Raw genomic sequence first — 16,182 nt, 5'->3', positions numbered from 1 at the left:
AAAATCGTTGATGGAAATGTGAATAGCACACAATTTAAAGGGTTAAAATGTGAAAAAAACACCAGCCAAGGTCCTTTAAAGTTTTACTCCAACCAGATAGCAACCTAAATCATACTCTCCAATAGGCTGCTATTCATCAAACTAGTAAATGCATCTGCTTTCCCCTGTTATTTAGTAAAGAAAGACAGCTAGCCATGACTACACTGAGCATGGCCAGGCTATGAAAAGCAGCAGTAAACAGAATGACGTGTCTCCCAGTGTCCCCCTTAGTATCACAGAATCTGCTATATTTAGGTTGTTTATACCTGAAGTAAAGTGTTCCAGGTGATTGTAAAAAGCGTATACTAGAAAAACCACCCACTGAGGAACAGAATTAGGAGAGTATTTAGGAACGTGTAAATGTTGCCACTGTGTATCAGTTTGCACTTAGAATCCTCTTGGACACGTTCAGGTGCTGAACCTGAAATAACCATTTCAGCTCTCAATCACCATCTGCAATAGAAGCCTTCTGCTCACAAAACAGCATGCCTATTTGCAGCTATGTTTACAGCTGAAGCCCACTCCAAGGTATTTCCTTTCTGCAGTTAACAACAACTGCATAGTCAATTCAGGCACCCCAAAAAAAGTCTATGAGTCTAACCAGGGTCAAAATGTGAAGCTTTAATTTCAACAGAGTCAATTTTAAACATCACGACTACTCTGACAGACTGAAAGACATCAGTTGTACCCAGAAGAGCTCAAAGAGATGGTTGTTCCTTTGATAAACATTAAGTCTTTATTTGAATTCTTCGTCACTGGAATGTTATTCCGGAGGCTAGATGATAGCTTAGTATCGCACACACCGTGGAATCACACCAAGTCAAAGCAGAATGGGTGTAGTTCAGAGAGTTCAGAAAACACATAATGACATGACTGTTGCTTCATGCACACTGCTCATATATACATTTGCTAAAATAGAGCAAATATTGATGTCTCTGATTTCCCTTCCGACATGACTCACTTTTTCACCTCTGCAGAGTTTGAATGATTTTAAGCATCTTGAAACAAGGACGTAACGTCTGTGTGCGCTTTTGGTCAAAGAATTCATTCAGAAATTTCGCCTCCAGCTGGTGAAATAAATATTATTTGATAAAACTGCAGTGTTCTATATTCATTTAAACAGACAAAGGAACAATGTTGTAACATCTGCATGCGGCTAAAGAAGATTAATGACGACAGGTTCTTTTTTGTTAATTCAAAGACTAGACTTAATGTTTTTACATCTGCAGCCTCCTAAACCATCTTGGCAACATTTGACTTTGAATAGCAATGAATCTTCCCATTTTTCTTCCCTAACCATGAGTGGCAGTCAGTTTTGTGGAACAATGCGGGAGGTTAATCAAATCCCAGTCATGGTGTTGACCTCTGTTTGAGGTCAAGGGCTATGGCTGAAGGGCGCTAGACGGGGCCAGCTGATTGGCTGAGAGGTGTCAGTGCTGAAGGAGACAAAGGTTACAGGTTGCAACAAAGGTGGTGTGTGGGAAGCTCAACACCCCAATAGAAAAACACACAAACACATACTATCATACACACACATAATAACATTAAAGAAAATTAAATATGCACTACTGTTCAAAAGTTTGGGGTCACTCAGAAATGTCCTTCTTTTTGAAAGAAAAGCATTTTTTTCGATGAAGATAACATTAAATGAATACAGTCCAGATATTGTTAATGTGGTAAATGACTATTTTAGCTGGAAACAGCTGATTTTTAATGGAATGTCTACATAGTGGTACAGAGGAACATTTCCAGCAACCATTACTCCTGTGTTCTAATGGTACATTATGTTAGCTAATGGTGTTGAAAGGCTAATTGATGATTAGAAAACCCTTGTGCAATTAGCACATGAATAAAAGTGTGAGTTTTCATGGAAAACATGAAATTGTCTGGATGACCCCAAATTTTTGAACAGTAGTGTAAGCATCTGTCTTTTTGACAAATCTTGCAACACACAACGGAAGTAAGTACACTCCTGTGCATTATCATTTGAATGTCAAATGACTGATGATTACTTCAATAAGTGCATTACTTCTAGCACTACATCATCACACCCCCTTCACTGTGCATCACTGTCAGGACTATGCATACACTGTGGTAGTCCTGGTCAGTTCATGCCAAATACGCTGGACTGCTTCTGAGCTGAACAAATTTGTTTTGGTCTCATCTGATCAAAGAATATGCTCCCAATATTCAGTAGGCTTCCTTTTGTGACCTATAACAAAGTTGAATTTTGCTGGCTTTGTACCAAATAGCAAACAATGGTGTTTTTCATGATCACCGTCCACAGAGGTTGATGCTTAGTGATTATATCTTTCTCATTGTCTGAGCTTCACAGAAACTCTAATTTCCACTGATGACCCTTGTGCCAAGTCTAAAGCACTTGTTCAAATGTAAATAGTGCACTTAGTGGTGTCATTTTAGGACCACTGCAGCTCTGATTAGTGGTATAATGGCTTCTTCTGTACCTCCTGCTGCAGCTGGGTTTCCTCTGATTTTTAGTCGCTCACGGATATTCCTGTGTGAGTTTTCATGGAAAACATGAAATTGTCTGGGTGACCCCAAACTTTTGACTAGTAGTGTATATGCCAACATAATTGAAGGATTTATATTTTATATATTATATTTATATGTAATAATAACAATAATAGCAATAAAAGTTGTTATTATTATTATTATTATTATTATTATGATTATTATGATTATTATTATTATTATTATTATTATTATTATTATTATTATTATTATTATTATTATTATTATTATTATTATTGTGTGTGACTTGGGTGTGTGTGTGTGTGTGTGTGTGTGTGTGTGTGTGTGTGTGTGTGTGTGTGTGTGTGTGTGTGTGTGTGTGGGGGGGGGGGTATTTTAATGGCCCAGAGATTGAACTATAGCAACAGATCTATCAACCAATCACACCACAGTTTTTTTGTTTGTTTGTTTTCATGTCTCGTTTCATCCAATGGATGTACTGAATAATGCTTTAATGCTAAACAGGCACAGGTCAGGTGTGAAGTCTCATTCCCCCCTCATGCCTTTCAAATCTGCTGGGAGGTTTAGGAACTTAAACCAAGTTCAATGTTACATCTTTTTTTTTAAGATTTAAAGGTAGAATATGTGATTCTAATTCAAAGCACAGTGGTTGTCTTTTTATAGTAAACTAGCTGTTTCTGTGCTGTTCTGTGTGCACCTGAACTCTGTAAATTGGAAACAAACCAAGCGGTCTGGATGAATCCACCATTCCAGTGAGTCCTGTGTACATTTGTGCTTTTGCACAGAATAGCTCTTTTAATTATATCATTGTTAGAGCAACATTTATTGCTTAGTTTTGTTTTATTGCTATGACTCGTCATCATATCTGAAACTGATATTCATTGTTGGCTTGAGTCACTATGGCTTATTTAGTGTCATGGCATTGAGGCCGATTTAATTTCAGGTAAAGTGAAATACGAAGATAACATTTGCATTTAACTAATGAGTTCAGCTAGATATCCAAGCACCTGCTGCTTCCCTGTGACCCATCCAGTCTGCCCTCTATATTTCTGTCTGACCACAGTGATGGAAAAAACATGTTGAGCTCCTTTAATCAATTCTCCTCCCTGACACTTGGCCTGACCGGCTCAATGACCATGACAGCTCACACGTGTGAAGATACATTTTGATGAGCCAATTCAGTCGCTTTCTACCGAGGTGAATAAATGTCATTCACGGCCCAAGCAGGTCGCAGATTGTAACTGATTGTGTAATGGCTTCGAGAGGTGATGTGTTCCATAAAGGCAGGTTGGAGTTCAGTTACACAATCACTTCTAAGAAGCAAAACCTGCAGTAGAAGCAGAAATGGTGTCAAGCTTGGGTCAAAAGGGATATTTATTTCCTGCCTCTAAGAAACTGAAACTCCAGCGTGTTTGCGACTGCAGACTGATGGTGAAACACCGTGTATTGTTAATGTATTTTGTGGCTTAGTGAAAGTCAACTAAAAACTGTTTATCAGAGAGACACAAACAGAAAGAGAGAGAAGGAGTTTGAGATGGAGTGCTACCAGCAGAAGCATTGTCCCCTCGCTGAGTGACACACCATCTCTTCCTCCCCGGACACAGACCCTTCTTTGTTTGTTCCCTGGGGCCAAACGAGTTCAAACAGAGGGGAGCGGGGAGGGTGGGGTGGTGTGGTGGAGTTCAGAACGGAGAGGAATCTCTGGATGAAAGAAAGAAGGAGCTGGTAGCACAAACTGATGAAGAGAGGTGGAAGGAAAAGATGGTGTTTTGCCTGACATGATGCAGGCCCGTCATGAACAGGAGGAAACATAAAGAAGGTAGTCTGAGAGGGTGTGGGTGAACGGCAAGTCCAGGAGAAGGCAGGGGTGTTTCATGTGAGAAAGAGAGAATTAAGGGGTATTTTCACAGCAGGCTTTTCACGCTTTCCCTGCATCTGTGGTTACGGGTAACCCATGAAAAGAGTTTGTGTGCGTTTCTGCATGGAAGGCAAATTAATGCATGTGAGCACTCCCACATGCCTGCCCGTGTGCTTGGATATGTGTGGAGCTGTCTTGTGTGTGTCTGGCACTTACAAACTGGAGGAACACATGTCCCAGTGCATGCTGAGGCTGGGGTTCAGGCTGCAGACTGGTTTCCACAGCAGACAACACCTCTTTGTGCAACTCCAGGATGTCCTCAATATTTGAAAACAGAATCTAGAAACAAGAGAATGATGTAAAGCCAGCGGATGCAGAGGAAGGAAGGGTGGGAAGAAAAGAAGGAAGGGCAAAGAGGTGGTCCAAGAGATGGGCAAAGAGGGGGATAAGAACATAAATTAGTGAGTGATCATTTTATCTGTGCATCTCTGTAAAGAAATTTATATTTTTTTGTGTGACTTCTAGGCTCAACTTATGGCTGCACAAAAAGGCATTAAAAAAAACCCTGTCTTACCTTCACATGCTCAGGTGAGAGACACTGTTGGTCCTCTGCAGTTTGTCGGATCCTGTCCAAAAATGCCTAAAGAGGAAAGGGAAACAAAACAGGTTTAAAGATGAGCACTGTTTATTTAAGGACCAATATTGTGTCGGGTTTTAGAAAATTATGAAGGTCTCCCAGGATGTGTCTTTCAATTTTTCAGCTCAAAATACTATTATGACATAATTTCACCATGACTGTAGAACTACCGGTTGTAGTCCCTTTCTAAACAAGCTGTTTCAGTGCCTGTAGCTTTAAATGAAAGCTTGGCTGCTGCTGTCCAGATGTATTAAAATACAGTATATGTGAGCACAGAGAGTAAGAGAGAAGTAAAGCAATGTAAACACTGGTTGAGTTTAGGTTGGACTGAAGCACAAGCTGTGACATTAAAACACAGTAACCCACCCAGTCCTTGTTTATTGGTTTAAGATCGATCTTGAAGCTTCCACATCTCTAAATGTCCCTCAGCATTAGAACCACTAGCATTAGAGCTGTGACCTGTGACATACGATCAAAGTTAATCATATTGTTAGACACATTGGCAACACAATGTGCTAGCACTATGGATTTTCCTACTGTTGTGGGGACATTGCCATCAAAAATAAAAGTAATCCTCTGGGTCTTCAGTTCCTTAGGTGCTGGGAATGCATGAAGATGTTTGTGTTCACTCTTGCAACCAACAGCAAAACATTTGGTGAGTTTTGCCCATGACTGAAAAATACTAGCGTTAGCAGAGGCATCTCTAGAAAGTAAACCTGTTGCACTGAGAAACACCTGCTCTATCTGAACCAGTATGCATTTACAATTCTGAGAACATAAGCCTCGTGAGTTTTGAGCATACTGAAAATCTATTTTGCTATCAGCAAGACAACAACGCAGGTTTTTGAAATCAACTCTTGTATGTAGAAGAGTGATCTGAAAGTGGAAGTCCAGGTTCCCTTTAATGATTGCTTTAAATTTAGGATGTATGAGCTCTTTGCTTCGAGGAAACATACTTCTGCATGTATATATATATGCACGGATATATGACACATAAGACTGTTACATGCGCATTCACATATTTATGCAAAATTGCCTTTTATGGTGCAAGACAGACGTTTCACTGTTGTTTCATTGCCCCTTAGATACTGCAAAACCTTCCATTATATGACAAGATATGCTTTGCTCACAATCGGGTGATACTTTAAGCTGAATGTATTCTGTCGAGGAAACTAATGCACCTCGACATTCAGCTGTAAGACATCAGGCAACATAACTGCCTCATTCTTGCAGCTTCTACACAAACCACTTGGGCAAAGGCAGCCACACTAGGCTCATGTCAAGTTGAGCTTTGCTTGTGTGTGCAGTTTTGTTTGTGTGTATTTTCATGCCTGCAATGAGACTCCTGACTTGGAAAAAAGGACAGTGAAGAGAGGGGAAGTGAATCTGCAAACAGCTTCTTTTATTCTCTATTCCCCATTTCTCTATCTATCGTATTGTGTCTGACAGGCTTAAGCCTCAGTCTGACTGTCTGCCTCGTCTGCAGACACCAATCCTGTCTCGAAAAGAAAGGGATCGACGAAAGGAGAAATGCATCCACAAATCAACCAATACAACTCGACTCCTGAAGCCTGTGTCATCTGAGACACTCCTGCTCTTGTGTCTGTGTGCATTTCACTTTCTCAATTCTTAAAACTGACAGCTTTCTGTGTGGATCAAGAGTGAGAATAGAAGCCAAGTGTTGAATGATGAAAGTACAATGACTGTGAAAGTGTAAGTCTGACTAGAGGTTACTGCTGTTGTTCTAACCTCTAAGCCTTCACCTTCCACTTCAAAACCATCATGATGAAAAAGCAGCACAATGATCTTCAGTTTGTTCTGGTGGTATTTATTGATTTGGGTGTATTTACTCAGATTTGGCTTCAACCACAGTTGCCTGAATTGCAATGAATCAGAAAAATCATTTTATTTACATCCTCCATGCAGTCAGCATGTAAACATTTGGCCAATCAGATAAAGTGTCAGCTAGCTGTCAGCTACTCTCACTGCCAGGTTTCAGGTTACTACATGATGGCCAGAAGGATATAATGTTCTGTTTAATTCTGGGGGGTATACATGTGTAGCTTTGTTCAAGAAGACCTGTTTGAAATCATTTTATTCCTTTTTCAGTGTGCATAAGCTATTCAGTGTTAAGGGTGTATGCTAGTAGTGCACCTATTAAAACAGAGAAACACAAGAACTGTAGAACAATGCATTTTCAATTATTTGATGGCAAGTCATATCACCAACACAACATTTGATAATGTTTTTGCTCAGAGATTTTTCTCAGATTATGCAGGCCAATTGAAAATGACAAAAATTCAACAGCAAAGTGTTTATGTGTAATGCCCCAGAGGGTGAGGAGCTGGGTTATCGCTTGGAAAGCCAAAGCTTCACTTCAGATTTCAAAACAATACAGTTTTATAGCACAGTGGAGCTGGGAAAGAGAGCAGGGGAATTATGTACAGCAAAGGCCTGCCTGGCCTAGAGTTAAACTGGCCTGCAAACAGCATTTTAGCCTATGTGAAGCCTGAAGAACTCACCCATCAGGTCAACACAAAAAGCATTAAAGTTAAAAATCAAGTGCTAGCACATTTAATTTTTTATATTTTCAACAAAAGAAATAGTTCCTACTAAAACCATCAACACCTTGTTATCATGAGTAACCCAAACTTTCTGCATGGCACGGCATCACTAAAGGTACGTGTAATTTATAGGAAACCTATGCAGTCACACATAATGTCAGCCTGCTGACTGACTTAGAGTAAGTCACTGGGCCATAATGAAAGACTGACACTTGTAATCACACATTTGCTCTAAAGATAGAAGCCAGCTAACCGAGCAGTTAGGCAGCAATTTCATCATTTCCTCAGAGACCAAAGAATTTTAGGTAGGATTGTTGCCACTATTTTCTGTCTTTACTAGCTTTTGCGCAAGTTGTACCAAAATAGACAGCAAAGGTCCTTAGCAGGAAGCAACAACCTCACTAATTAAGACCAGCATTAAAAGGAAGCAGTAGTGTTCTTGACAGGGTTTGGGAGGGAGCTGATTGTGCTTGAGGCGTACGCTAATTAAATCTCCCATATGGCAACTTGTATCGTGTCCACACTGGAGGAGTCACTTGTGTGAGAGATTACTCTCCAGCAGAGGAGATGAGAAGAAGCAGGAAACAGGGCTCTTCCTTCTTACCGGGGAGAAAAGAATGAGGGTGGGGTGGGTGCAGTAGAGAGAGAAAGAACAGTGGAACAGTGGAGTGTGAGGTACAAACTAAAGTATCTCTACAGTCACTTCTTATTGACATCTTAGACAGCTACCATCCAGGAAAGCTTCACTCCTTCAACAAATGTGCCACACAGATGTGGAGATAGAGGGATCAGCAGGGAGGATGGTCAGATGGAGCAACAATGAGTTCCTTTCAGTCCAGGTCTCAGTCAGGGTTGTGTTGGCTGTCTTTATTGTTCCATCACAAAGCGCACAGGTTTATTTGGAGAGAAAACTGGAAGCTTACTCTGTCCACCATCATAACTAAAACAGCAGCTTCAATACAGTCAGAGCAGAGGACAGAAGACAGCATAAACTGTCAAGCATGTCAGAGTTTACTCAAACTCAGAATTTCTGCAGGCTGGATGGTAATATTTTAAAGTATTATGAGTCTAACTGGAAAGATGTTGACATGTGATGGAAAGCAGATCATTGTGTTTGGAAAGTCAAGCATCAAAGCTGGACAAACTGCAGTCTGGGCTGGTTTTCGTATTCAGCTATTTCTAAAGTCATTTACAGTAATGGCCACCAGAGAAGGGAACCACTGGCCAAGAGAACTGACAAGTCAGCCTGGCTTTGCAGAAGTTACTTTAACTGGAACATGTTTTGTTTTGACTCTCTACAGTCTAAATCTGCATTTTAGCGCAAGACAGATCACCAACTCTGGCAAACGCTGTGTAATTCTTAGCATGTTGGAATTGTCTTAGAGAAAAAGAAGAGAAGCAGATACGATTGCACCCTCAAGTAACCCCCACCATATTATAAGCCATGCATCATTTGTGTGGAGAAGACAATACCTCAGAGCCTTATGCACACACACACACACACACTGAGATTAAGACATAAATTAAGATGTGGATATTGAAAGCCCCATCCTTTTCACAGCTAAGCCACTTGTTATTGGAAAAGTCTATGATGAAAAACATAGTAGTCATGACAAACAGTGTGACTCTACCCAATGGAAGCTAATTACTGCTTCATCATCATGCTGAGAGGCAGAAGGATGTGGCGAATGATTTACTTTGGCAGCTCCATCTCAGGTTATCTTTTCTGTCCATTTTCAGCACTTCATCAAAAGCTAACCCTATATAAATATATATATATATATATATATATATATATATATATATATATATATATATATATATGTACATATATATATACATACATACATACATATATATATATATATATACACACAGATCAGGTGTAGTGGATTGGATGTATTAGGCAGCAAGTGAACATTTTGTCCTCAAAGCTGATGTGTTAGAAGCAGCAAAAATGGGCACGTATGGATTTGAGCGAGTTTGACAAGAGTCAGATTGTGATAGCTAAACGACTGGGTCAGAGCATCTCCAAAACTGCAGCTCTTGTGGGGTGTTTCTGGTCTGCAGTGGTCAGTATCTATCAAAAGTGGTCCAAGGAAGGAACAGTGGTGAACCGGCGACAGGGTCATGGGCGGCCAAGGCTCATTGATGCACATGGAGAGTGAAGACTGGCCTGTGTGGTCCGATCCAACAGACGAGTTACTGTTGCTCACTTCACTGAAGAAGTTAAAGCTGGTTCTGATAGAAAGGTGTCAGAATACACAGAGCATCACAGTTTGCTGTATATGGGGCTGCATAGCTGCAGATCAGTCAGGGTGCCCATGCTGACCCCTGTGCACCACCCAAACGCCAACAATGGACACACAAGCATCAGAACTGGACCACGGGGCAATGGAAGAAGGTGGCCTCGTCTAATGAATCATGTTTTCTTTTATAGCACGTGGATAGTCGGGTGCACGTGCATCGCTTATCTGGGTAACACAAGGCACCAGGATGTACTATGGGAAGAAGGCAAGCCGGTGGAGGCAGTGTGATGCTTTGGGCAATGTTCTGCTGGGAAACCTTGGGTCCTGCCATCCATGTGGATGTTACTTTGACATATACCACCTACTTAAGCATTGTTGCAGAGCATGTACACCCTGTCATGGAAGCAGTATTCCCTGATGGCTGTGGTCTCTTTCAGCAGGATAATGTGCCGTGCCACAAAGCAAAAATGGTTCAGGAATGGTTTGAGCAGCACAACAACCAGTTTGAGGTGTTGACTTGGCCTCCAAAGCTTTTGTTTTCAGCCTCTTCCTTCGCGCATTTTGTAAGTACCAGTCTCTGCAATCGAGTCCAAGGTGTACTTGACCACAGTGTGAGAACACTTTATGTCTTGACCTATTTGTCTCAAAGACCATCCAGCATCATGAAGTGGTTTAATTCAGACTCTGTCTTTCTCAGTGAGTTCCCTGTGCTTCATCATTTTGACAAGGAGTGAGGAATTTCAAATTGCATTCACATTTTTATACCTAAATTTGAGCCAGCACACTGGAATTCTCTGAGAAGTCAGAAATTAATCAAGAATAACATACAAACACTAAAATAAATGTTTCTGTTCAAGAATGCAAGCAAATAACTGTAATTTGGCATCTCTAACAAAAAACAATAATGTGCTTTACCATTTTTTCTGCTTTTTGTAAAACAGTAAATTTGAAAATTTATACATAACAATAATTATATTTTAGCATTAAAGATATAATTTTTAATTTAAAAAAAGAGCATGCACACACTGATCGATAAACCATTACAAAAAGAAAAAATATTTTGTAATCAGCAATACTGTTAATCTAGGATAGTAGTGGCAAAGACCTTACACTGGGTGGTGGTCTAATAAATTTGTTAAGCACTGTATATCTCCCCAACACGAGTGTAACATGCTTCACGACTACCCTCTGTGGCTCAGACAGGCTCAGCTGCAGGACGGAGCAAAACAAGGATATTGCACATGACGGTCTCTTGCCACAGCGGTGATGGGCTGTTCGGGGAAACTGCTCATGATGCAATCCCACAGGAGGCAATATCATGGAACTCCCTCATAGACCACAAAGTAGCTGCCAAGTACAACACTAATGCAGTATCATACTTCTGACATTTCAGTATGGTAAACCCAGGAAAGTACAACATTGTCCACAAAGGAAGCAGCTGAAAGTCATACCAAAAACACCAAGCGTGCAGTGCTCCATAATACATTATACACTGCTCAAAAAAATTAAAGGAACACTTTTTAATCTAAGTATTGCATCAAGTCAGTCAAACATGTGGGATACTGCTCTGGTCAAGTAAGTAAAAGAGATGGTTTTTAGTCAGTTTCAGCTGCTTGGTGTTCATGAAATTAACAACAGGTGCACTAGAGGGGTAACAATGAGACAACCCCCAAAACAGGAATGAGTTTACAGGTGAAGGCCACTGACATTTTTTCCCTCCTAATGTTTTCTGTTTTTCACTAGTTTTGCATTTGGCTAGGGTCAGTGTCACTGCTGGTAGCATGAGGTGATACCTGGACCCTACAGAGGTTGTACAGGCAGTCCAACTCCTCCAGGATGGCACATCAATGCATGCCATTGCCAGAAGGTTTGCTGTGTCTCCCAGCACAGTCTCAAGAGCATGAAGGACGTTCCAGGAGACAGGCAGTTAGTCTAGGAGAGCTTGACAGGACCGTAGAAAGTCCTCAACCCATCAGCAGTACAGGTATCTGCTCCTTTGTGCAAGGAGGAACTGGATGAGCACTGCAGTAGCTCTAGAAAATGACGTCCAGCAGACCACTGGTGTGAGTGTCTCTGACCAAACAATCAGAAAGAGATGTAATGAGGGTGGTCTGAGGACCCGACGTCCGACCGGCACCGTGGAGCTGGTTGGCATTTGCCACAGAACACAGGAATTGGCAGGTCCATCGTTGGTGCTCTGTGCTTTTCACAGATGAGAGCAGGTTCACCCTCAGCACATGTGACAGACATGGAAGGGTCTGGAGAAGCTGTGGAGAAAGTTATGCTGCCTGTAACATTGTTCAGCATGACCAGTTTGGTGATGAGTCAGTGATGGTCTGGGGAGGCAAGTCCATGGAGGCATGCACAGACTTCTACAGGCTGGACAATGGCACTCTGACTGCCATAAGGTGTCGTAATGAAATCCTTGGACCCATTGTCAGACCCTACACTGGTGCAGTGGTCCTAGGTTCCTTCTGGTGCACAACAATGCCCGGCCTTATGTGGTAAGAGAATTCATGCAGTTCCTGGAGGATGAAAGAATTGATACCATCAACTGGCCCCCACGCTCGCCTGACCTGAATCCAATAGAACACCTTTGGAACATTATGTTTCAGTCCATCCGACACCACCAGGTTGCTCCTCAGACTGTCCAGGAGCTCAGTGATGCCCTGGTCCAGTTCTGGGAGGAGATACCTCAGGACACCATCCGTTGTCTCATTCAGAGCTTGTCCCGACATCGTCAGGCTGCATACAAGCACATGGAGACCATACAAACTATTGAGTACCATTTTGAGTTGCTGCCAAGGAATTTCAGAAAGATGGACCAGCCTGCCACATCAGTTCTTCACTTTGAGTTTTGGGGTGTCTTGAATTTAGCCCTCCTGTGGGTTGATCATTTTCATTTCCATCAAACAATGTGGCATCTTTTCATTCCAAACACATTATCCAGTCCATATCAATGTAAATGTCCAGTTTGTTTTTTCCCCGCATTGAAATACGATGTGTTTTCAAAGTGTTCCTTTAATTTTTTTGAACAGTGTATTATCAGCTGAAGGGATGTAAGGAAAGTACATAATCAATAAAATCAATTTAGCTCCCCTTTACACCAACTATAACCTCTCATTTTACACTTCTAATTAGACAGACACTGAAAACATAAAGCCATCTAACTTTCAGTGACACTGGTCTACACACTTTTTTCATTATCTTGGCAGTCAGGCCTTTGACAGTCTGCACTGCAGTTATGCAAGCATTGCAGCATGTTTCAGGATTTTCTTTTGGTCAATAATTACATATAAATGATTTTCTCTTTGTTGGTCCTTAAAATCTCTAATCCATTCACAGTAGAAGTACCTACAGACGGACATTATAAAATCCTGGCTGCAATAAGCAGGTATTTGCAAAATGTAACCTAAAACCTCTTTGCTTGGTCTCTTCAAACCAACCTTTAAAGCCACTACAGTGAGTTATGACAGTTGTATTTACACTTCAGTGTTTAAATTAGCTATTTATTATAGTTCTGGCCTTAGACATACTGATCTCACCATTTTCATCACCAACACCCCTTCCTCTGCCCTCACACAGGTGTACTCACACTTGAACCAACAACAGGCCTTTACAGGATACGAAGCCTGAGAGTTTGGTAAGTTTAGGATGTTCAGAAAACTGTGCTCAGGTCCAGAGAAAAATGGATAGTCCTTCCCAGGAGGACTCAAAAGTGTACATTTTGCATTTATATGTATTGTTGTGACAGCCTGGAATGACTGGTCTAAATGCTACACAAAAAAAGCAAAAATGGTACACAGTTGCACAATCTACCCACACTTTCTATCCACAGGAGATTCTCGTGCAAAGGCAGACATCACTCTCCCTCCTGTGATACATAAAACCAATAAAATATGCGACTTGTTGAGACGGCACGTGAGCAGGCTGAGGCAAGGTCGGATGATCCCACCAAGCTGAGTCAGTGTCCTTTCCATTGCAACAGTTTGTGTGCAAGAAAAACTGAAGGCGAGTTTAAAAAAAAAAAAAAACAGACTGCAACAGAAGAAATTTGTACAGATTCTCAGTCATCCGGGTCAGTGAAATCCACAGAGTTTAGTAAAAAGCAACTGAAATTCTCACATAGAAACAGCAGATGTTTCAAGAATCGTCTTTAAGGACCAAAAAGAAAATCTAGTTGATTTTGCCCACGTATGTCTCTGTTTGTGTGGCATGCAAACTGGAAGTGTAAACGGAGCAGTCAAAGAATAAAAATCAATGCTTTATAGACATCAAATGACAAGAATTTTGTTTCTTAAGCAGATAGGCAGCGGTTCAACTCAGCAGGGAAGGGAAATAAACAGTCGGCAGAATGAGGCAGTGCCTCTCGACACAAAAGCAGCAGATGTCCTTTCTGGACAGGATGTGTGGCTTTTGTGAAAAGGAAGTATATGACATGTTTGACTGGCCACTACCTCAGCTGTGTTCTAAGTAAAGTCTGGCTGAGTTTTGTGCTGGCAAACCAAACTGTAGCAAACAAATAAATCACACCGTGCTCGAAATACTTGGAATGACTGAAAATGTGACTTTACCCACAACTGTGTAAAACAACAGCCATACCCTGATGTTGTCTGTGTTTTATTACTACGGAATAAAAGTAACAAACATTAATGCAAAGCAACACGACTTATTTACACAATAAATACAACCCATCATAGTACGTGGCAGGTTGAAAAATCATTCCACATCCAACCCAGCAGCCATCACCATCTTCCAGACACTACAATCATTGTTAAACATCAATAGCTGCTCTTGCGTCATATGAAGCAGAAGGCATTATCACATATGTCCAACAGCTAAAGAGTCAACGAAGGTTGGGGGGCTGTTAAATGCTGAGGTTTATCAGAGCGAAGAGGGGCCAGACAGTAAGGTTTGAAGATACAGATGGACCATATGCTGGCTGGCCTCAGTGTTCGCTCCACTGAACAGCGAGTAAGATTCCTGCTGCCTTCACGTCTGTTTCTGAGCAAAGCTTTCTACCTGCCACTAATCGAACTATGTACCATGACCTAACGTTAAAGGTCCCGTATGGTGATAATTCACTTTTATTGTGTTTTGTGGGTAAAAGCAAGTGGCGTGACATAAAACGCCCCCCCTTCACCTAGATAGCCTCTCAGTTTTATAAGTCAGTCAGGATTTTATTCAGCTTTTATGCAGAAACTAAGGCAACCAATGATCATCAAGGTAAAGATTTCCAGAATCCTCCTGTCAACCAGTGTCAGTATTTTACAGTAGTTGCTTCTCTTGGTGCTTACATAAACTGCATTTTTGATAGCCAAATTCCCAGTAAGTTTTTAAATATATTTTTCTGTTATTTGTTCAGGTAACAGTCGTTTCCAGCTAGAACAGTCATTTACCACATTAACAATGTCTAGACTGTATTTCTGATTCATTTAATGTTATCTTCATTGAAAAAAAAATGCTTTTTTCTTTAAATAATTTTTTAACACGGATAAACTCTAAACACTCATAATTACAAAAGCAGAAGCAAACAGGAAAATAACCGAGGAAATACCATAATTGTCAAACTGGGTCAAGTTGCAACATGAAGTAAGTCAGACATTCAGTAACACACTGTTGGAGCTGCCACTAGCAGGGGATATTCTCCTCACGGTCACTCGAGGTCACCAATGCCACCTTTTAACCTTCAGCAAAGTTATCCATACTAAAAACTGACTGATGGGAAGATGGATGTCATTGAGAATATGATCGCACAGCATATCGACTGTCTTCATAATAATCTGCATAGACAAATAGGTGTAAAAAAGTGCAAATAATTAAGGTTAGTGTAGAGTGAGAGTATTTCTCACTTTGCAGGTTAACAGATATTTGTCTATTAACCTCCAGGACAAAAATATCATAATAAGATTCCAAATAAACACTGGCATATATGGTAAGTGACACGGCATGTCGGCTTTAGTATACTACTAGATACATTTGGTAATAATATCAAATACAACAGAATTACTAAGATGTGATATTGATTGGATGGGATATCTTCCTGTTGCAAACTGAATGTGACATTTTGTAAATAGGAAGGCAGTGTAATGTTAACATATACTACCATTCAAAAGTTTTGGGTCACTTACAAATGTCCTTATTTTTGAAAGAAAAGCCTTTTTTTTTTAATGAAAACGACATTAAATTAATCAGAAATCCAGTGTAGACATTGTTAATGTGGTAAATGACTATTCTAGCTGGAAACGGCTGATTTTTAATGAAATATCTACATAGAGGTACAGAGGAACATTTCCAGCAACCATCACTCCTGTGTTCTAATGCTACACTGTGTTAGCTAAT

General features: G+C 40.7%; 1 protein-coding gene across 2 annotated transcripts in view; it reads right to left on the bottom strand.

Moving 5' to 3' along the window:
* prex1 (phosphatidylinositol-3,4,5-trisphosphate-dependent Rac exchange factor 1) overlaps positions 1-16,182 on the bottom strand; it is a 105,949-nt gene that overhangs the window by 75,173 nt on the left and 14,594 nt on the right. For both annotated transcript variants that reach the window (XM_035942932.2, XM_055012797.1), the window contains 2 exons: positions 4,965-5,030; positions 4,607-4,729 (listed from right to left, as the gene is read on the bottom strand). In XM_035942932.2, coding sequence (XP_035798825.2) covers positions 4,607-4,729; positions 4,965-5,030 — 189 coding nt within the window. The remainder of the gene's footprint in view (positions 1-4,606; positions 4,730-4,964; positions 5,031-16,182) is intronic.

Source organism: Amphiprion ocellaris, chromosome 8, assembly GCF_022539595.1.
Source record: "Amphiprion ocellaris isolate individual 3 ecotype Okinawa chromosome 8, ASM2253959v1, whole genome shotgun sequence".
NCBI lineage: Eukaryota > Metazoa > Chordata > Actinopteri > Pomacentridae > Amphiprion > Amphiprion ocellaris.
Note: the sequence above shows the minus strand (reverse complement) of the source record. Positions and strands in the feature narration are given on the sequence as shown.